Below are 20790 nucleotides of genomic sequence, written 5' to 3' on the forward strand. Positions count from 1 at the left end.
ACTTTGCAACATGAGCTTGCTGATTTGTTGAGCATTTCAGGTAAAAATATATACTGACAAGAGTTCAAGTTCACGGCAGCAGCTGCAAGAATGAAAGCAGGGCTTGAACAGTGCCATACATCTATCTACCTCTGACTTTTGTTTTGTTAACTCCTCTAACCTTACACTACCTTCAGCTGGAGGATCCTGAACTTTGAAAAGTTCTATCTTTCAAAAGGCTTTCTCAGTGCTGGTCAAGCCTCACCTCGTCCCAGGAAGTAATGCTGAATAGGGAACTACAGAAACTGGTGTAGAGGAGATAATTGATTCTGCTGCATCACAGTCCACTTAATGTTTCTGTGAAAGGAAGCCAAGTCCTGAAAGACCCTTAAACAGTCTAGAAGGTAACCAGCTGTTTACAACAGAACAACACATGCTTTTACTAAAAAAAAATTTTAATCATTTAAAAACATTTCCAACCTCGAGGGAAAAGCCTAAAACATTAGCCACCTGCAAAAAAAAAAAAAAGGGGTTAACAGTAAGTTTTTAATAGTTGTGATCACGTAACCACTAAAGCATGCCCCAGCCAGGGACTTTACAGTATGGGAAATCTACTTTTATTTCTGCTCTAAGAAACCCCCTTATTTTCCTTACTTCCCTGTGACCTGGCAAATAAGTCTCCTTTGCTGGAGAGTTGAGAAAGGAGCCCCTTAGAAGTAGCACTCATGGTGTTCTAGCCCAGTGTGGGCAGCAGCACATGGGTTGAATGCTTCCGTTTTCTTAAACTTCCTCCACTTCTTTTAGAGTGTGCTCCAGGATAGTGTCTTGACCCTGGAACTTAAAATAGCCACGAAACAGCTTCTTCTGAAGCAGCAGGGGAAACCAATAGATATCATCTGCCCACATGTGATTGAATGGCACCTCATCCAGCTGAAACCACTGTGGACGCATTTCTGGTGGGAGAAAACAAAAGAACTTTGCATGAGACTTTCTCTTGGCTTTTTGCTGCTTATGCTTTGATTATCTGTCAATAAGCAGCTTCCCTCTACAGCCCAGCTGCCTCCCTTCTCAAAGGGATTTGGGCACAAGTAGTTGTGCATTTCTTAAGAGCAATACTGTCTCAGAAAAGAATGCATATCCTTCCTTCTCCTCCACCAGCTACCTACCATCACTTTCTGTTGGCTCTCCATGAAAATGATCTGCCCGGAAAATGTGAACTTCCATCAGTTCAGAGTTGCCTACAAATTCAAATGTGATCTGACCCATCTTCTGCAAGGTGTCCACAGTCAGTCCACTCTCCTCCAGGAGCTCCCTGCACAAGAAATAAGACTTCTTTACATGAAATCAAGCAGTGGGAGGAAAAAAAAAAGCAGTCATTAGATTATTCAAACATTCAAAACGCTTCCAGTGAACCAAAGGTGAAAGCTGCACCTGTAGCCCAGAGCAGGCCCAGCAGCATTCTGGCAGGAAAATAGTCTATGTTGGAAGGAGAAATTACAGGAAAATTGATTGTTTATTATCACTTACACTCCTTGCAACACAATGATCTTTTCTGAGATGGGTTAAAAGTGGGCTAACACTCATATGTATTAGGACTGTAGCTGGATGTAGCCTAAGAACTCCAAGATGCACTTTATTTAGACAGGAAAAAAAGGCTTTGTCAACTTCAGGCTAAAGCTCTGAGAACTGCAGAGAAGCAGGTAGGAAATACGAGAACATCTGTACTTGCTACACTATCAGCTCCTGGGGTTAACTGAAGCTTATTTAAGTGATGCCACACGCTATGTAACACAATTTGCACCCAGAATGTTAGGAATACGGTTTCCCATTCAAATACCATATAAAAAACACAAAGCAATTGTGTAAACTTTAAATTTCTGCTCCTTGGAATTACATTTAGCATAACGTGAGGCTAGAAGGCAAGACTTTTAAGAGCACTTTGAGGGACTTGCCAAGCAGCTCTTTTCAATCCATCACCATGCACGGCTACTCGAAGCACAATTACTCGCTCTGTTTATGCTACAGCTAGGGCTTTTTTTATTTTTACCTGCCTCTAGCAGAATCAGCATAGCTTGAAGTTAGTCATGGTTTTTCTAATGTACAAAAATAAGGAATACTTTGAAACAGTGTATCCTCAGTTACAGTTAATAATTAATGTAGTTGTGTATTTGGCAGTAACTTCACAATTTTAAAATGTAATGGAAATGATCTTGAAGGCTCCAGCTTTCTTTGGCATCGGTTTTGTGGATCCCGTCCTTCAAAACTGTATTCTAACTTAATGTCTTAGCTAATTTCAGTTTATCTTCCTGACAAACTATTTGTGTCTAAAATAGAGACAGTTTTCCAGCAACGAAGCTAAAAGCCTCATTTTGCAGGCTGTGATAATTGAACAGCAAAGCACAACACTGCTATGGTTCTCCAAGCAATTTATCTGTCAGCTGTTTGGCTCTGTATATAGCAAGTAGAAACATTACAGGTAGCAAATGAGAAATAATGAACTAGCTAAATGCTCCCCTTACAAGACGTGCCACTGAGGAGCCGTGGGTGCCCAGGTGCTCACGGGAATGTGGTGTACCCAGTGGAGGATAGAAATCTTACAGGAAACTTTTGTTCATGTTTCAGCTTAATATTTAACTGTGCTGTGAGGACACTTCCCACTTTATGCCACTGCAAACCCAGCGCAACACGGCACCACAGCGCGATACCTCCCCTCCGAGTGCAGAGCAGAGGTGGTGCAAGTTAAGGTTGTTTTGGACTGTGTGGCACTTTCTGGAGGAGAGCTGCACCCCGAGGCAGCACCGCAACGGCACCTGTGCTATTCCCGCCAGGAAGGTGGGCTGGTGCCTAGCCGGCCCTGGCTCTGGGGGCTGCCTCCTGCTCCGCTGACATCGGTTGTGTCACTGCAGTAAACTCCTACAAGACGTTGGAAGGAACGAGGATCGGACTGTTGCACAGGCCGCAGCAGCAGGTGCTGGCTGTGCTGTGGCACGTTGCACTGAGGTCGCTGAAGCGTCTATCACTTGACATCTTGTATGGACTAAAGCTCCGGTTTCTAACTCGGGGCTAGCACAGATAAACGTGCACCTAGGAAATCAAATGCTACGTTAAATCATTAGATTTACACCCCAGTCAGTGGCAATGTAAGCCTAGCAAATGAAAGTCTGATTTAAGTAACAAAACTTATCTCCTTCCCTCCAGTCAGAGATGATAAATAACAGGAAAAGCCATGACGTAAGCGTCAGGTACGTTAACGTGTGCACTGCTGGGCGCACATCTGCACGGAGGACTTGTCTGTCCCCTGGAGCAGCTCACCACAGAACCCAGGCAGTTGCACGGGCACAGCTGAGGAGAGGGTTCAGGGCAAAAGCTGTTAGGTAGCTGTTTGAGCACACCAACACTGATCTTCCTGCAGGTGCAAGGGCACTTTTGGGCATGTATCGGAAAGTGAGGAGGTGGCAAAGTGTGGCTTTGTATCAGCATGTAAAGAACAAGGTACCTCATTTTTAGAGGAGTTTAGCAATTCAGCTGTGATCTATTTCATTTTAATGACTAGACAGAAGAAAGAACTTCAAGAAATCCATACTAAAAGCTTCAGAAATGGTACTGTACCTCTATACTGGTGGAATTCAATTCCCTAACTCAGCATTAGCGCTTTGAAATGCAGCCACGAAGCCAAATAATGAATTTCTACACTGTATGTTCCTTTCATAAGGAACCCCTAAGAATTTCTACTATTTTGTCACTACGTTTTCAGGCAGTACTAAAAATGCTACTGGAAGGTAGCATCTGTTCAACAGCTTCAACCTTTAAACAATAAGCAGTACACTGGCATAAGCTCTAATTCTGCTATATAGCCAAAATTAAACCTGCACCTTTGTGAACAGTGCAGGAACCTCTGTCCACCGCTAGCAGACTTAAACCTCAGTTTAGATCAGAGTCTGCGAGATGGGAGGGAGGACACTCGGTAACTTCCAGTTACTCACAGACTGGAGGACAGTTAAAGATTTGCAGGTGACAGGCAGCTGGGCGCAATCCCATCTCTACATGCGGGCGGTCCCCCAGCTCCCGTGGCGCGGGCGATTCTCTCGGTTTGGAGATGGTTTATGAGTGCTCCGGTGGGTAACACGCTGGGCGCGAGGGCGCTCTTGATCAGCCGAGCCACGGTAACTCCACCGCCGACCATCTCCCACCCCCGCAGCCCGACCCGAGCCCCCACACCCGCCTCTCCCCAGGGCGCCGGCCGAGCCGGGCCCGGCCTCACCTGCGCGCTGCCTCCTCGATGCTCTCCCCCGGCTGCACCTTCCCCCCGAAGCCGTTCCACAGCCCGGCTCCGAACCCGCGTTTCTTCATGCCCAGGAGGACGCGGGGCGGCTGCACCACCAGGACGAGGGTGAAGAGCCTGGACGTGCACATGGCTGCTGGGCGAGAGACGAGGCGGGCTCGCTCGCCAAGGGCTCCCGGCACCCCTCCGCGGCCCGACAGCCCCTCACCGCCCCCAGCACCCCCCTCCCCAGTGCCGGCCCCCCCGCCCCTGTCCCCCAGCACCTCTGTCCCAAACGCCCGACTTTCCCGCCCACCGCTGCGCCGCCCCCTCAGCAGCGGCCCGGCCCGGCTCTTCCCGCGCCGCCGCCGCTCCCGTCCCGCCCCGCGGCCGCTGCGGGGGGAGGCGGGGCGGGCTGAGGCGGCCGCCATGGCGTGGCGGGGGGGCGCCGCCGCCGGGGGCAGGTGCGTGGAGGGGCGGCTGAGGAGAGCTCGGTACCGGGCTGGGGGTCCCGCCGTGCCCCGGCGGGTGGGGGGGTGTTCCCGGCCAGCTGTTAGTCCCGGCGCCTTAAGTTTTCGTCAGGAGCGGGGAACGGGCGGTTGGGGTTTGTCGTTGCCGGAAATGCCGGGGCGGGGGTTGGTTGCCTGGAGAGCGGCCGTGACTGCCGGTGTGCTCCGCCCGGGGACCTGAGGGAGCCGCCGGGAGTTGGGGCGTCCCTCCTTGGAGGGCCTGGTGCACCCACCCCCCCCCCCTCGGAGGCTGCTGGCCCCTCTGAGCCACCCAGGTGCTCGCTGGGGTCAATCTGCCATGTCGGGCCCCGCGGGCCTTAAACGCAAGTGCCAGAGCAGAAGTGAAGAGGTGTGGAGGCGTGGGGCCCGTTCCTGCCTTTCCTCAGGGGAACCTGAGGCCGCCATCCACAATACGGCCCTTTCGTTGAGATTCAACCAGATAACTGCAAGAATCTCAGCTTTGGAGACTTTTTTGTGAACCTGGTGATACATGGGCAGAGCTGTAGTTGAGATGAGAAGTCATTACTATAGAGACTTGAAACACGTGGTGATTACGCACTAACTCACCTGTCTTCCCGGGCAGCTGTCAGCGTTTGGTGAGCAAATGTCTCCACACCACGGTGAGCTTTCTGAAGAAAACTGGAACTGAGCACCGGTGGTTGGAGCGGCATTTGAAGGATCCCTTTGTCAAGGCAACGAAGCAGCAGCATTACCGTTGCCGAAGTGCCTTCAAATTACTGGAAATTGATGACAAGCTTCATATTCTTCGTCCAGGGCTTTCTGTTCTTGACTGTGGAGCGGCACCTGGTGCTTGGAGCCAGGTTGCTGTAGAGAGGGTCAACGCCTTAGGTACCGGTAAGTGCATGTTTTTGACAGGCAAGATGGGGATAATACTCATCTTGAAGTGTGTGAGAAAACTCAGCTGTGATGGTGGTGGTGTGGGGAAGGGACATGAGTACTGGCAAATGCCAGAGTCACTGAGAGAAGCATGAAGGTGTGTGCCTGTGTGACAGTGAAAATCTTCATATGGTTCAGAGCAATCATATTTGTGAAATATAAGCTTACCTTGAGGTGCTGCTGTAGGTGTAACGAAGTGTTCTGATTAGCCGTATTGTGGGGAGGCTCCCTTCATCCAGTTCTGAAATTTGTGTAGCCTCCAGCAGGTGACTTGGCTTTTCTGTATTTTTATTTCCCATCTTGAAAAATGGTAGTAACCACTACATATGGTTTATGTGTTTTAAGCCATTAATGTTTACAAGCTAAGGTGTTACCATTTTTACTGTTGCCCAGGATTTCTGGACTGTCAGCTTTGAAAGAACAGGGAAAGAAACCCAGAAAAATAGCCCTTGCTTATCCAAAGTAACAGAGTTTTCATGTCTTGAATGGATTAGCTTATAGCAAACCATCCATCCAGATGCACACAGCAAACTAGAGGACAAGAAGACCAGATGTGGTGGGTGATATATTTTTGTTTATTGACTAGTATGGAGCTCATGTATATGCAAGTTGTTTGCAACCATTATGAGTGTTCGGTGTGTCATTCATTCTTATAATCTAGATCCTGCTGTCCCCACTGGCTTCGTCCTTGGCGTTGACCTCCTGCGGATTTCTCCTCTGGAAGGAGCCGTCTTCCTGCCCAAGGCTGACATTGCAGACCCAGGCACGCAGAGGACAATTCAGAATCTGCTTCCTGCAGGGAAGGTGGATGTTATCTTGAGCGATATGGCACCTAATGCAACAGGCATCAAAGAACTGGATCATCAGAAGCTGATCAATCTATGTTTAGGCCTCCTGAATCTGTCCCAAAGTATTTTAAAGCCAAAAGGAACGATGCTCTGTAAATTCTGGGATGGACGTGAGTCCCATCTTCTGCAAAGCAGACTGAAGGAGCAGTTCCAAGACGTGAGAACTATAAAGCCTCAGGCCAGCCGGAAGGACTCTGCTGAATCTTATTATTTGGCAAGACTGTACAAAGGGAAATGAAAGCTGAGAGCCGATTATCAAACAGGTGATCAGGCACTGGTTGGAAATCTGAATTTGGCATGTGTTTAAAGAAAAATCCCACCATTAAGACCCTGGGAAAATCTGTCACAACTCTTACGAAGTACATCGTGCTTTTCAAATACAAAAATAAACCAGGGTGGTGTCCTACTGAGTTTATCCACTAATTATACAGAGACATCCAATCTAGCTTTTCACCTGTGGAGAAAACGGTTGGGAATGGAGAGGAATAATCTGAAAGGCCACCTCTGGGGCTGGGCTGATGGAAATGAAAATAAAACATGATTATATGAGTTTTTAATGTGTGCTTGAAAATCATTGCCCTATTAATGTTGACATATATGAGACTAACCATAAAGGCAGTTGTCAGAGTGAGAGGGAACAGCAAGGGGAGTTTGAGCCAATTTAGTGCCTCTTCATCTTTCTTAAAAGCTGGTGCAATTTATTAGCACGTGTAAAAATAGATAACATTTCCCTGCATGTCAGCATCCGCATCGTCACGTAGGATCTGTAACGCAGCCGCTCAGGATACACGACTGACTCTGGAACACTTCTGATGGCTCTGCTGCATTTTCTGAAGACAGGGTATATTTAGAAATTGCTACTTCATGGTGCTCATAAATCCCGTAAGTGACAGTAGGGCAGGGTCATCGCTACTTAGGAGATAATTTCCCCTGTGTTTTCAGTAATGTTTTATATTTGACCAATGATGTTTCTTAGGTGAAATGACAAGATGTTCCTTGGATCCCAGACAGGGAGAATTACTGATTGAATTGCTAGAATTCTGTTTGCAAAAATAAATTTAGCCACTGCTTTATCTAGAAGTGACAATTAGTGCATTAAGTAGCACTTTTATCAGGCCGACGGTGGCATGAGTTATAAGAGGGGCTGGTAGCACTGTCTGTTTTTAAGGCTTCCAGGTCTTTCTCATTATAAACATCTCATTTGGGATTGCTCACAGATTTATCAAATTTTAGCTGCTTTGAAACCTGATCTGAATCTCCATACTGAGGGGTGGGCGTCAAAGCGTCAGCCCAACAGCCTAAACTGGGGAGCTGGATGTTACTTTATGTATGTTTGGGAAGGAAAAAAACCGATGCCAGTCCACGCTTTGAAAAACATTTATTTATTTATTTGTTATAACTTTATTTCCTGCGGTTCGCAAGAGGAACTGGAGCTAAGCCTGTGCTCTCCCGGCTGCTCCTCCGGCTGCAGTCGCGGTGGGGCAGGAGGCTCTGCCCGAGCTCAGTCCCTGGGACGAGGCGGGGGCCAGGGCGGTTTTGGGGGGGTGGGTTGCGAAGGGGCAGCGTTGGGGGGGGGGGGGGAGGGGGGCTGAGCTCGAAGTCTTTCGCACCGAGGCGGGTCATTACGGTACGGCGCGGCGGCAGTGCGCGCCTAGTCCCGTCGTTACGGCGGTGCGGGCCGCTGTTCTCGCGAGAGCTGGGCGCCAGTTCCCGTGAGATCTCGGCGCCGGGGCGAGGAGGGAGATCCAAGCGAGGGCGCGCGCCGCTGCCCGCCCCTGGTGAGTGAGGGAGGGAAGGGAAGGGAGGCTGCCGGCCCCCCTCGGCTCGACCCGGCCTGGCCCGGCGCTGCCGCCCCGCTCCCGGCCCAGCCGCTGTCCCCGTTCCTCCCACTCCCGGGCGGCCGCTCGCCGCCCCCGAGGCGGGGCAGGGCTGTGGGCGCTGCCGGGGCCCCGCTTCCCGCCCTGCGCCCTCACAGCGGGTGTTCGTGAGGGCGAACCCCCTGCGCGGCCCTGCACCCCCCGCGGCCGCTCTCGGGGGTTTGAGGGCCGGGGGTGCTTCGTTCCCTCCCAGGGAGCCGTTGCCGAAGGGTTTCTGCAGCGGGGGGGTGGCGTGTGCGGGTCTTCTTAATTTTTAGAGCTGTTTTTAATTTCAGAACAGGTTTGCTGGAGCACAGTTACCTGTTGGCAGTGGGCTTGCATGAATTTATTCGCATGTAGTACTGAAGTACTCATTTCGAATACATGTTTTCATTTGGGTTTTGGCTCGTCTGTTGCCTCTGCTTCTATTGCATCTCCTCTTCGTGATGATACAAATCCAAACAATAACTGCTGTGTTGCAGGACAGCGTGTGCTCCTGAAAGTTCGCCTCAAATCTATGTGTCTGGTACAAGCCTGTGTGAGTGTTGCAGGTTACCTTTCCTGGTTCTGAACCTTCTTCTGTGCTTCAGGGGCTTTGTGGGGCATGCAGTCACTACAGGGACTCACCTGAGGCTTCCTGAAGTCCCCTGGGAAACCTTGCAGGCTTTTCTGAGCTCCAGGCTTGGTTTGTCTTTGGCCTTTTAGTTAGTGCCCTTCCAAATTTGAAGAAAGAATTGCAAAAAACTTTTATGTGAATAAGGCGACACAGTTTTACTTGTAGAAACGATCTCTGACCTTGGGAAGTCTTGTTGCTGAAAGTTAGGTTCCAAGGTGCTTTTTGGAAATCAGAATCAAGCTGTGTCAAAGGTAGGGTTTGCTGCTAATATGGCATTAGTTCCCCCCCATCAGCCTCAAATGTTTGGAGTTCTGTTTGTTAGTGTTATGTGCTGTAGATCTTCATGTCCTACAATGTTAACTTGATTATATAGAAAAGAAGGATTCAATTTTGTGTAATTTACGAGAGCTCTTATTTGTATGCTTAGGGGCTGAGATTCAGGGGAGAATAAATAAAAGCAAGCCACTCAGGGAAGTACAGGCTCTCTTGCGTCAATTTCTCACTTCAGAGGCCTGCAGCTTCAGCTGTGGTTGGGTGGTGGTTTCTGGTTCAAGTTGATGCCAGCAGTAATCTGTGGGTCCCAGCAGTGACTGGCAGGGTTTTATACCCTGTAAACTGGAAGACCTTACATTTAGTGTTTTCTCAGGGCAGTGGTGTATCTCTTTTAGCAGAGCAGCCAGTATACTGTAGGTTGCTCTGAATGTTTTGCTGATGACTTTTTGTGTATTTCCAGAGCCATGGAGGACTTGGAAGATAATACCACTGTCTTCTCTACTCTGAGATCCCTCAACAACTTTATTTCACGGCGTATGGAGGGGGTGTCTGGGCTGGCTACGCCAGGATCATCTCAGAGCTCCATACAGATTCAGTACCAGCAGAGGATGCAGGTGAGGCGTCCTCAGCTTGGTGATACTTGCGGTGTGGCTGTATGCTCCTTGTGATTCCAGGAATCAGGATTGATTTCATTAAGATATGACCATGCTTTCTAAAATTGATATTCATGGAAACTTTCTTTTGGTCAACATTGTAGAATCTTTAAATTTTTTTAAAAGTGTCAGATGTATTTATTTCTGTTTTGTAAAAATTTAAGAAAGGTCCTTTGATTTTCTTCTCTGCTAGTTATATCCAGCTCAGGAAATGAAAATGTAAATTGTTTTCATATTGCTGAACAAAGGAGCTTTATATCTGTTAATATTTTTCTAGTAAGTCACTTTGTTATTTTTTTTTACAATCTTCCTTAAAGTTTCTTTGCCTGGACACATACCAGTTACGCTTTCTTGTTCACTTCTGTTTGTATCTACATGGGTTTTTTTGCCTTTTTCCTGTAAGCTGCCTCATGCTCGTAAAGCATGAAGTAAGTTGACATCTTGGACCATAAGGGCTGTTGATTAGGCTGTCATGAAGTTTTTTTATTCTGTATCTTAATGTAATTTCTATTTCAGTCTCTAAGTATAAAATTTAATGTAAACTTGCTTTGCATTTGGAATGTTGACAAAAATGTTTGCATTTTCTGTCTGTGGTACATCTCCGCTTACAGAGATGGTTAGAGGAGGCTCTCTCTGGTTAGAGAGTGTTCATTAGCTGTGTGTTGAATGTACACTGCTTAGATGAGAGGTATTCTATCAATGTTGTCTGTGCTGTAAGGTCATTTGAATGAAAAAATGAAGTGTAATGTTGTAGCAGGTAGTAGAAAAGCATCTTATTTTGCTCAGCAGTTAAATTTCATGGGGAGCATGCTCTCTGCTGCTTTGTTAGCTGCTGTTACTTTTATGATGCTTGGGGAGTTCATAATTAACCTTTTTTTAGGAAAGTGTGTTTTGTCAGAGTACCTCTAGAGATTGGGTGAGAAATTCTGAATGAAGAACTTGAAATTCACTTCTTTCCAACTAACATTGATTTGATGTGGGTTTCTGTGGTGTTAAGCTCTTGGTTTCCCCATCTGCAGCTGGTGGTAGAAGTACCGTGAATACTGTGATAGTTTCCTTGTAATTCGTAAAATGACATGTGAGTGGCAGCTGAATAGTGCTGGGTGGGAGGTAGCGATGTCACTGCAGTGCTGTTAATGGTGTGTAATGTCCCTTTTCACACATGAACTGGCCAGTTGGAAGAACAAGCTGGGCAGATCCACTCCAAATCCCAGCTCCTGCAGGTGGAACGAGAGAAGATGCAGATGGAGCTTAGCCACAAACGAGCTCGCATTGAGCTAGAGAAGGCAGCTAATACCAATGCCAGAAACTATGAGGTAAGTATGACAGTTGCAGATGGCTTGATACCACAGACCCAAGTCAGAACATATGTAGTGCATCTGTGTTGGTGTTTTAGTTTGGATCAGGGATATGCTCTTGACTTCTCACGTGCTGTGCTTTGATTTGCAGTGGTGTGTCTCAGAATGTGTATAGTCAACTTTGTTTGGATGAAACTAAACTGAAAGATGCAGTCCGGGAGCAAGCCTCCTGTTCTCCAACTGCTGACACGGTCTTCAGAGCAAGACTTCAGCAAATCTGTAGTAAATGCTCCTGGAATGCATTTACTGCAAATGTGGTGGCAGTGTGGGTGTCAAGTTCCCAGCACCAACTGTTTTGCTCTACAGATCCCCTCACAGTGCACTGCACTAACTTGCTAACGTACGCAAGAGTCTGAACGCCAAAGCCTTGTTTGGTTGACAAGCTGATGATCCGATCACTAAATTCTGTTAGTTTCACTGAAGTTGTCATGGGTAGCAATACAAAAGGGATTTGTTATTTGTTTCTCCCAGAGGTATTTAAGCGTTTTTCTCCCAGATGAATTTAAACTTCTGCTGGCACAATTGCAAGCGTTTAGTTTGTGTGACTGTAATTAATTGGAATGGCAGCAGTGCCAACCGTGCACTCTCACACAAGAGAGCCTGTGCTGATAAGTGAGCCTCACTCAGGGACTAATAGCTTCGCTTGGTTTCTGGTTTTATGCCCATATATGTTTGCTTAACTACGTTGCTGAAATAAGTAGTAGATCTGTGGGTTTTGTAGCATAATAAAGGTCTTATATGCGGCTGATCATTTAAAAATCTTCAGAAAATAATCATGTTTTGTTGTATTTTACAAGGGTGCTAGGTGACAGATTTAGTGTGTAGTTGTGAAATAGTCAGAGTCAGTGACTAAATTCCTTGTTCCTCTGAAGTCAGGTGATGTGGGATTAGGCCACGGAGAGTTCAAACTGGAATGTAGCTGAGTCAGTCACAGAAACCCTTGAAATACTGGTACAAAAAAAGGGAGCAGCACTAATCCAACACTGTGGTAATTACCCTGCTCAAATTCTGTGTTTTTTTGAGTCATGTGGATAAAGGTTTTAGGAACCTCACATTGCTTTGCATAATCCTTGCTTAGTATGTAAATCCGTGTCTCGATTTGCTTTGATTAGCAAAGCAATTTACTGCACGTTTTTTCAATAAGTGTTAATCAATTTGTGGTAGGAATAAACTGAAATGGTGTATGAAAGGCTGTCAGTGCAAAAATATTTATTGTAGTCATTGATAATACTGTGCATTTAAACCCTGTTTCTTTGCTATTAAATAGCCTCATACAATTTACAGAAGTTGCAGAGGGAAGTTTGTCTTATTAACCCAGCTGTTGAGATCTGAATAGTCTGAAAGTCAATTTGCTATGCATGGGTCAGCTTTAAATTGGTGCATCAAATGTTTTCATCTTTGATCTGCTGGAGAGTGTGCGGGGGTTCTGTGAAGCCATCTCTGTAGTCTCATATTCTTCTCTCAGTCTAAGAGATTTGGAAGGCTCTGTCTCTTAATTTTCTAGCTCCATTGCCCTGGGTAGTTCCTTGACATCAAGTTGCTGCTGGTAAGATTCTTGCCCTTGCTAGTGCAAAGGTTAAAGCTATGGTCTGAGTAACGCTGCCTCATGATGATGCCTTGGTGATCACAGTAATGAGGAATGGAGACAGGAGAAACAAAAATGGCTTCACCTTTTTGCTACTTTCATCTTTGCATTTTTTCTTTCTTTGCAAGCGAGAGGCTGACCGTAACCAGGAGCTGCTCACACGCATAAAGCAATATCAGGAAAGGGAAACAGAAGCTGAAAATAAACTGAAAGAACAAATGGAGATGAACAAATCCTATAAGAAGAGCATGGAGACACTGAGTAAGAAGCTGCAAGAGAAGGAGAGCAAATTAACTGAAGCTAATGAAGTAAGAACAGAGCAATTTTTTAATTTGTCAATAGTTTCAGGTGACCTTGTAGTTCTTGTGAATTGAAAATGCCCTTTCTAATTAAAAAAAAATTAGAAAATTGGAATCACTATGTTCATCATCTGGAAATGAATAAATGCTGGTGGTGTGTGTCTTTGCTGTGGAAGTTTAGAACCTAACCAAGTCCAGACACAGGTGAGCAGGTCAGAAGATGTTGCTGTGATAATTAACAATGAGAAGAGATATATTAGGTTGATATGGAGAAGGAGGAAAAAAAAGTGCAAGGCAACATACAGCATCTAGGTGTAGAAGTCAGGTTACATGACACTTAGTAAAGAAAGGGGAAACGATGGAGGAGATGATGGGAAGGTGTTCAGGGCAGTAGGGAGAACTGTAGAGTGGATGAGACCAAAATTATGTACAAAGGATGTCTTCCCAAAGTGTATTAAATGCCCCTATGTTCCACTGTAGAATGAATGCTTGGATAATAATTTCAGTTCTTTTGGATGAACAGACCATCTTCTCAACCCTCAACCTTTTCAGATACCATTATAGTTAAGTTTAATTAGTTAATTTGTAACTTTTCTGTTTAATTTGGTTTCCTGCACCGGTCCTTAAACCTTCCTCCTGCCTAGGTGTCACTGGAAATGTACTTGTGTGATAAGGCAGGTAAACAGATTCAGTGTGCCACTTATCAGTGATTAGAAACAGGGAGACAGTGATAGTGTGTGAGAGAAACTAAACCCACATACGAAATGCATACAGCAGTTCTGTGTCCTTTTATCTCCATATTCAGACACATATCCATCAGTATCAAGATGAGAACCCTACCTGTCTCTGTCTAGAAAACACTACATATGTAATATTTTTAGATTTTTCTCTTTTTCTCTGTTAAAGGGAGCTGAGTAATGGCTATTTGAAACAAACCTGTGAGTTTTTCTTTAGACTTAAGATATTTAGAACAAAATTTTAAAAACCACTGGCTTCTACTTTTAAGGAAAGCATAATACTTCTGGTATTTTGTTGAGGCAAACCCAGACATTTTCAATTTTGAAACCCAGACAAAATATATTTGGAATGGTTGTGGGATTTTTTTTTTTTTTTACTTTAATATATATACTTGTGTTTTATCATCATCTAGCTTTGAAGCTTGATATTTTTCCTGCCAGTTTGAGGTCACCCACTTAATAGGTAATGGAAGTGACAATTTGGGTGACAGATGAAAGTGACTAAATGATTTTCTCTTGCCTTTGTTTTTGAGGTGAGTTTGCAGGTCTGAAGGTTTGCAAGAACGTGGGATTGTTTCTAAATTCTGTGTTTGTACTTTCTAGTTGGTTATGATTTCTGTCTTATCACCATCTATAATGTCCAGCTTGGAGAGTCATAGCCTTGTGTGTTTGTTCTTTCTTTCTATTAATTCAGACAATCACTATATTAAAAGGGAAAATATCAGAGCTGCAGTGGAATATAATGAATCAAGAGATGCAGATGACAAGCCAAGACTCTCAGAAGCAGGAACTGATGGAACAGCTGGATGTTCAACATAAGTAAGCAGGGGATGAATGACTGTAGGGAGAAAAAGGCAAACAAAACTTCAGTCTTCTGCAGCTGTTATCACTCAGAAAACTTTCAGCAGCGTTTGATTTCCACTCTTCAAAGGGGTTCTTTGATCTGGATGTGGAGGTTATAACCAGTGTTTGAAACTAGCTCTGAGGTGCAATTTAATTGTACCTTGAGGAAAAAAAAAATACTTGAGCTTAAAATCTCAGCGATGTCTCATGTTCGTGGTAGAGAGTTAACAGAAGGCATGTGGGTGGGAAGGCTAATCTGAACTTTATAGACTGAACAGAACAAAAATATCAAACCTTAAATCATAGTTGAGGGGTAGTTGAAAGATATGAGTGTTTCTTTGCTTACTAAGTTCAACTCTTCCATTTTAAAGGTGCTGTTTATTTACTGTGAGTGTATATTGGTTTCAGAGTTAAGGTGGCTTGATTTTTTGGATACTCCTCAAGATGCATCTTTTTATTAAAATGTGTATTTTTGCCTCTAATTTAGAGGGAGATGGTATGAGTGCGAAACTGCATGAGAGACAATCTTCTGTAACGTACCATATACCTTGTTAGTGGTGTTTGAAAATGTTTGTCAGACACTTCTGCATGTAGGTTGTTTCTGGTGTGTGATTCCTGGGTGCTAAATCCCTCTTGTGTCTACATCTAATAGAAAATGGCAAGAGGCTAGTCAGCAAATCCAGACATTGCAAACAAGCCAATCCCTCCTGGGAGAATATGAACAGAAGATTAAGGTAAGAAACTTTGTGGCCTATATAAAGCTTTAGTTTTTCATTTCTTCCATGGAAGAACAGAACAGTGTTTTTTAAAAAAATGACTATTGCAGAAATAAAAGATTAGTTTGTCATATAAGAATCTGATCTGATGGCTGGCAAGGGTTGAAGTTGGCTAAATTCAGCTGGATGGACCTGGCTACCTACAATTAGCTGTAATATATTTACCTTTGTTGTATCAATTGATTGGGAAAAAAATCCACCCGTGCTTTCTCTATAGAAAGGTGATTTATATCCTTATGCAGTGCTCTGGAGAATGCTCTTGTTTGATCTTGTGCCAGAGCACAAGATTGCTCTGCAAAAGAATACTTCTAGAGCACTCTTTTTTTTCAGATGGTGGAGGATGAACCTAGCAGCTACAGTTACTTTTCTGCTTCCCAGAAAATCCTTCCTCTGGAGTTGGGTTTAGCTCTTTTAGAAAGTGCAATTGCTTGCAAAGCCTTCTAAACCACACTGACTTAAATGTGAGTGTAGAGATGCTTTTTATATCCTTTCAAATTAACATGTAGGTTGGTGGGAGTGTATCTTTTTGACTTGTCTTATCTTCCTGAGAGGGGCAGATGTGGAGAGTTACTTTGATTTGAGCAGGTGCTGAGGGTGGCATTGCCTGTGGTTGCTGTAAAGTAAAGCTACACTGAAAACCAGCCTCACTGCCAGGTCTGCCATTCCAAGAAGAGACTTCCTCCATTGAAAGGAAAGGTCGGGAAACAGGATATCAGGCTGCAATACAGCTCAAATAAACCTTTTTTTTCCTTTAGGGGGGAAAAAACCCCAAGATTTACCAAAATGCTAAAATACGCGGTTGTGTTTTTCTTTTCATTCCTATTTCTTGCAGGCCATCCAGATGCCCCTCTCTACTCTTCACTGATGGAGGGATAGAGGATGAGAAAATTACAGATTTGATTTAGTCAGTAGAAGAAGGTCCTTTTAATGATTAGCAGAGATCATTTTTTGTTACGAACTTAGGGTAAACAGGTGTAGAGAAGAGGTCAGCCCAGGTGTGACAAGGGGAACAAGAGTCATCCCTACTTTGAGCAATGGATTGGACCAGATGACCTACTGAGTTCCCTTCCAACTTCGTTCAAGTCATTGATTTGAGTTTTAAAAGTACAATGGAGAAGTAGCTCTTACAAGTTAATCATTGCTGTCCTCTTGTCATCCCATGTTTTCCAGGATCTGGAACAGAAGTTCTCCCAGCAGGAACATGATGCTCTAATTGTCAAGAACATGAAGGCAGAACTGGCTCGTTTCCCAAAAATGGAGCGGGAATTGCGCCAACTCAGGGAGGAAAATGCCTACTTCAGGTGAAAGAAGGGTTCAGTTGTTGAGAGGTTTATCTTGTGTTCTTCTGTACCTGCTACAATTGCACTATATGCACTTTCAAATCCCTCTGTTGGGCTTTCATATGGGAAACTGTAGAAGGAATTTTAAATATTTCATATAAATACTGCCTATGAATTGAGCATTGTTGTGATGGTTGATAGATGAGAGGATTTGGCAAGATCTGGGTGATCTTCCTGAGCACAGTGAGAGCCTCACAGAATGCGCACTGATTGTTCTGGATGGTGATATCTGTTTGTTAGAACAAAATTCAGTGTGTAAAGATAGTGATGAACTCTGTACAGCTTTGGGAAGGAAATCCCTGTAGAGAGAAGAGACAGCTGAACATTTCTTTAATAACTGTTTTTGCTAAGTTATTGTTGCCGCTATTTTAAAGGCCTGTTGTTCCAACATAGTGTTTGGAAAGTCTTTTGTTTAAATTTCTAAAGCACTCTTGATATAGCCCTTGGTAGAGTAGACTTTCTGGGTTTCTGAAGTGGCAATTAATTTGAAAAATTAAATTCCTGTGTACTATGAAATAACTTGCCTTAAAGATTTTTTTTTTTAGAGTAAACTCAATATCCATCTTTTGGTGCATCTCAAAAAAAAAAAAAAGCCTAAATTACATGAGTGATCTTGCCAGCTTTTTCTTATTCTAAAATTAAGTAATTTCCCTTGGCTTTGTTCTTGTTATTGTTTCATTATCATTTTAAATTGTTTATCTCAGAATCTTTTCTCATGCTTGTTTTCTGGGCACAGAAACATGATATCAACAGATTAAATGTAATTTTTTTTAAAAACAGTTTTATCTCACCCTTGCATACCTCTATTAAAGTAAAACCAAGCAGTCTCAATGCTTGCTGTCATCACCAAGTGCTCAGTAAGCCCAAGTGTCTATTGCTTGCTGTGTTCCAACCCTGCATTCAGCCTGAATGAAGATCAGAGTTGGGAGTTTTTTTCTACCCTTCATGCTGTTTTGCCGATCAGTAAAGGAGATACAAAACTACAAGTTGTTTGGGCATGATTAGGATGGTACTTGGAGTAGAAAAAAAGAAGTTCAATAAAGCTGCGTTTTTTTTGTAGCAGAGGTTTTGCAGGGAAGGTTATAGAAGTGAGTCAGCTGAATGTCATATTGTCTGTTCAATGTCATATGATTCCCTTGTGTATTGGGAAGTTTGTGAAAATGAATTGAGTTGCATTAATTGCTTTAATTGTTGCCTCTCTTTTCACCATAGGGAAATGAAAGAAAACAATGGATTACTTAAAGAAGAGGTAGAAGGTCTCCAAAGAAAACTGGAACGCTATGAGAAAGTCCAAGCACAGCTAGTGACCGTTGAATTGGAAAATGAGGTGAGGAGCTGGGAACATTTGGTCAATGAGCAGAATAGGGGTTTCGTTTGTTGCCTGTCCTGTCTTTTAGGCTCTTCCTGTATTGTGTTAGTTGACATGTGATACCTGTTTTAATTAATGGGTTTGGACTAGGCTATTCCCAAACTTAAATGTCAGCATGAGGAGAGCCATGGCAATGAAGGTGAAAAAGGGTATCTACTGATCAGCTGGAGATTTTGTGTAAAGAACAATCTCATCATAGTGGGGTTTTTTGGCCTTGCTGTTTCTCTTTTACCTTTCTTCTGCTGGAAAGGCTTTTTTTTTTGAGTTAAGCTATGAACAGACATGGTGTTGCCAAACAGGCATGGGGTAAGAACCTTGATACACACTTGGATTGCTGCCAGGTCCAGAACGTGGTCTCAGATGAATGAAATTGTCTTGCTTCCATCTCGCCCTATATCAGGCATGCAGCAAGTTGTCAAGAGATTAACCTGATTGTGTAAATTTGTTGATCTGCAGAACTATACTGGTATCTGGTCAGGTTTAGATAATACTATTTTGGTACTGACTGAAAGTGAAAAGCTACAGGAGAAACTGGAAGAGGAGAAATGGGCCCTTCAGCTGCTGCAGAACCAGTGTTGAGAATACAGCTTGCTTTCTTCTCTGTTGCCAAGACTCGAGTTTACCAAGGTCTAGTACAGTGATGGCACCTCACAGGGTTAGATAATCTATAGTGCTGAAGTGTAACATGGGTTCTGTGCTGTCGTAGAGCTGTGGGCAGGGAGAATGTTTGTAAGGGCTGGAGAATGACAAACCAAAAGTGCTAGATAGGAAGATCATGAAATCCACAGAAGGAAAAGGAAAGACACTGACTTTGAATGGAGAATTATGAGAAAACTGAGTGGCAGATGAGCTGTTAGAACATTTATCTGCGTCTCTAACTCTTCTTTGATCTCTACTTTAGAAACTTCTGGAGAAATTAAAAAGCTGGGAGAAGCTGGACCAGAGCACTGGCTTGAATATCAGGTATGTGCTCACAGCTCTGGAGGGAGGTAAAACTTTTAAACCACTTGCCTTTCCTCATAATCTGATCTCTGAAGTGTGTGGGTCATGCTTTCTCACTATCTCTTCTTCATGTGGAAGCTTTTCCAGTACTTTTATTATATATGAGAAGAACCATAAGATACACACTGTTTTAAAGTATCTTTGGGAACCAACATGTTTTTCACCAAGTCAGCTTGACCAATGTCTCTGAGGCCAAGGTTCAATTTTGAGTTCCTTGAACTTCTTGCATATAGCCACATTTGTGCTTACTTAGAGATTCTGGTAGCTTAATAAGTGAGCTTGTAAGAATTGTAGGGTATGTCCAGAGGAGAGTATGTATGTTACTTGTGACAAATTGTTGTAAATATGATTTCTTTGAAATTTGGATATTGAAATAAACTGCCAGATCATGTTGCTGTGACTTTTTTCTTCCCTAAAGCAGCCTAAGAACAGTTGTTAATTTAGTTACTCCATTTCTCTTGTTAGATAAAATAAACTCAGTTTCTTATAAAAGGGGGGAAAAGCCCCCCTCCCCCCATGTTTTGGAACACCAGCCAGTCTCTTTGTGTACTGTTACTTAACAGCTCTTTTTGGAGCACTGAACCAGATTTTTTTAAGGTCTCTGGTATGTATGTGGTATAAAAAGGGGCTGGAAATGGTGCATCTTCTGATCTTTTTCTTCCACCTCAGAAGGTTTTCTGTGTAGCTACGATGCTTTTGTGTGTCATATGTTTCAGCACTGCTTTAATTTCTTTAAATATTTACATTGTTGTTACACTAGAAGGGGAAATGCTTCTTTGTAAATAACTCTCTTGATATGAGCATTACAGTACAGATCACCCTTCATACTCAGTCAAGGCCTGAGCTGCCACAGGAACCACAGAACCTAATTTTACCAATTATTTCTTTATTCCATTCATTACACGTGCCTGACAACAGAGCTGTATCTGCACACTGCTGGGACTGTTTGGAAGTAGGAGTGTTTGGATATGCATGTATGGTTTGGGCACATTATTGCCTCATGTAACAGATACTTGTGTTCAACTTGGGAAAGCCCCCTTAATTTTCTCACTGTTTTCTGCTTAATGAGGATAATGAACCTTTTTCTAGAGGCATGCCAGTAGGTAGCATGCTTGAGATTCTCTCCTGCATCTGCTGAGGATACATACATTTAGTTGAAGTTAGAATTGTGCTAAATCTCCTATGGCAAGGAATGGACAGAAATAGTATGAATCCTTTTCACAAAACCTGTTCTATCAGACAGTGGAGTAAAAGCTTTTTACTTACCTCAAGCTGTTAAAGGTTTAATGAGGTAATTTCACACAGGGAGAGAAATGGAACCAAGTGATTCTGCTTGTTGAAGTCTAATAACTCCTTCATTTAAAATCAGAATATTCACTGTAAAGTGTTAGGTTTTTGATTGGGCCATATTGTTTAGTGCTGTTAATGGCATCTTCTCATACAGAAAAGGGAATTGCTCTTGAGAAAAATCATCCTTTGCATGCAATTGTAGCAAGTGGAACTGGATGATTTCCCCTTTCTCTCTTTTTTTTTTTTTTTTTTGGTTGTTGTTGCTCAGACTTCTTACAGCATGAATTATGTAAATTTTT

The 20790-nt window shown here is 43.7% G+C and overlaps 3 protein-coding genes across 8 annotated transcripts in view; 2 read left to right on the plus strand and 1 right to left on the minus strand.

The window, feature by feature from the left end:
* Positions 1-245: 245 nt before the first annotated feature.
* Positions 246-4871, minus strand: NUDT1 (nudix hydrolase 1). Of its 4 annotated transcripts, none has more exons than XM_074886263.1 (4): positions 4525-4604; positions 4241-4397; positions 1146-1291; positions 246-932 (listed from the first exon to the last, which is right to left on the minus strand). In XM_074886263.1, exons 2-4 carry the CDS (start codon positions 4390-4392, stop codon positions 760-762), a joined length of 471 nt encoding a protein of 156 aa, XP_074742364.1. In that variant the 5' UTR covers positions 4393-4397; positions 4525-4604; the 3' UTR covers positions 246-759. The 4 variants fall into 4 exon arrangements, with proteins under 4 accessions (XP_074742364.1, XP_074742361.1, XP_074742362.1 ...); XM_074886260.1 differs by lacking the exon at positions 4525-4604 and adding an exon at positions 4739-4871 and having other exon boundaries at positions 247-932; positions 4241-4394; XM_074886261.1 differs by lacking the exon at positions 4525-4604 and adding an exon at positions 4739-4868 and having other exon boundaries at positions 247-932.
* MRM2 (mitochondrial rRNA methyltransferase 2) lies at positions 4594-7043 on the plus strand. Its single transcript, XM_074886259.1, has 3 exons — positions 4594-4704; positions 5333-5604; positions 6308-7043. Exons 1-3 carry the CDS (start codon positions 4670-4672, stop codon positions 6730-6732), a joined length of 732 nt encoding a protein of 243 aa, XP_074742360.1. The 5' UTR covers positions 4594-4669; the 3' UTR covers positions 6733-7043.
* Positions 7044-8213: 1170 nt separating this feature from the next.
* The window catches only part of MAD1L1 (mitotic arrest deficient 1 like 1), a 379497-nt gene continuing 366920 nt past the window's right edge, over positions 8214-20790 (plus strand). For 2 of the 3 annotated variants that reach the window (XM_074886096.1, XM_074886098.1), the window contains exons 1-9: positions 8214-8272; positions 9700-9853; positions 11068-11208; positions 12964-13143; positions 14566-14690; positions 15367-15448; positions 16661-16791; positions 18043-18157; positions 19101-19162. In XM_074886096.1, coding sequence (XP_074742197.1) covers positions 9704-9853; positions 11068-11208; positions 12964-13143; positions 14566-14690; positions 15367-15448; positions 16661-16791; positions 18043-18157; positions 19101-19162 — 986 coding nt within the window. In that variant the 5' untranslated portion in view covers positions 8214-8272; positions 9700-9703. Of the gene's footprint in view, positions 8273-8656; positions 8889-9699; positions 9854-11067; positions 11209-12963; positions 13144-14565; positions 14691-15366; positions 15449-16660; positions 16792-18042; positions 18158-19100; positions 19163-20790 lie in introns of those variants that run through there. The other variant, XM_074886097.1, reaches the window with a different exon arrangement.

This window comes from Strix uralensis, chromosome 16 (assembly GCF_047716275.1).
Source record: "Strix uralensis isolate ZFMK-TIS-50842 chromosome 16, bStrUra1, whole genome shotgun sequence".
NCBI classification, from domain to species: Eukaryota; Metazoa; Chordata; class Aves; order Strigiformes; family Strigidae; genus Strix; species Strix uralensis.

Coding starts and splice junctions, on each gene's coding strand:
- NUDT1 (XM_074886263.1), bottom strand. CDS start 4,392: ATGTGCACGTCCAGGCTCTTCACCCTCGTCCTGGTGGTGCAGCCGCCC. Junction 1,292..4,240: donor ATCGAGGAGGCAGCGCGCAG/GTGAGGCCGGGC, acceptor TTTCTTGTGCAG/GGAGCTCCTGGAGGAGAGTG. Junction 933..1,145: donor AGAGCCAACAGAAAGTGATG/GTAGGTAGCTGG, acceptor TTCTCCCACCAG/AAATGCGTCCACAGTGGTTT.
- MRM2 (XM_074886259.1), top strand. CDS start 4,670: ATGGCGTGGCGGGGGGGCGCCGCCGCCGGGGGCAG. Junction 4,705..5,332: donor GGCGCCGCCGCCGGGGGCAG/GTGCGTGGAGGG, acceptor CTTCCCGGGCAG/CTGTCAGCGTTTGGTGAGCA. Junction 5,605..6,307: donor GGTCAACGCCTTAGGTACCG/GTAAGTGCATGT, acceptor CTTATAATCTAG/ATCCTGCTGTCCCCACTGGC.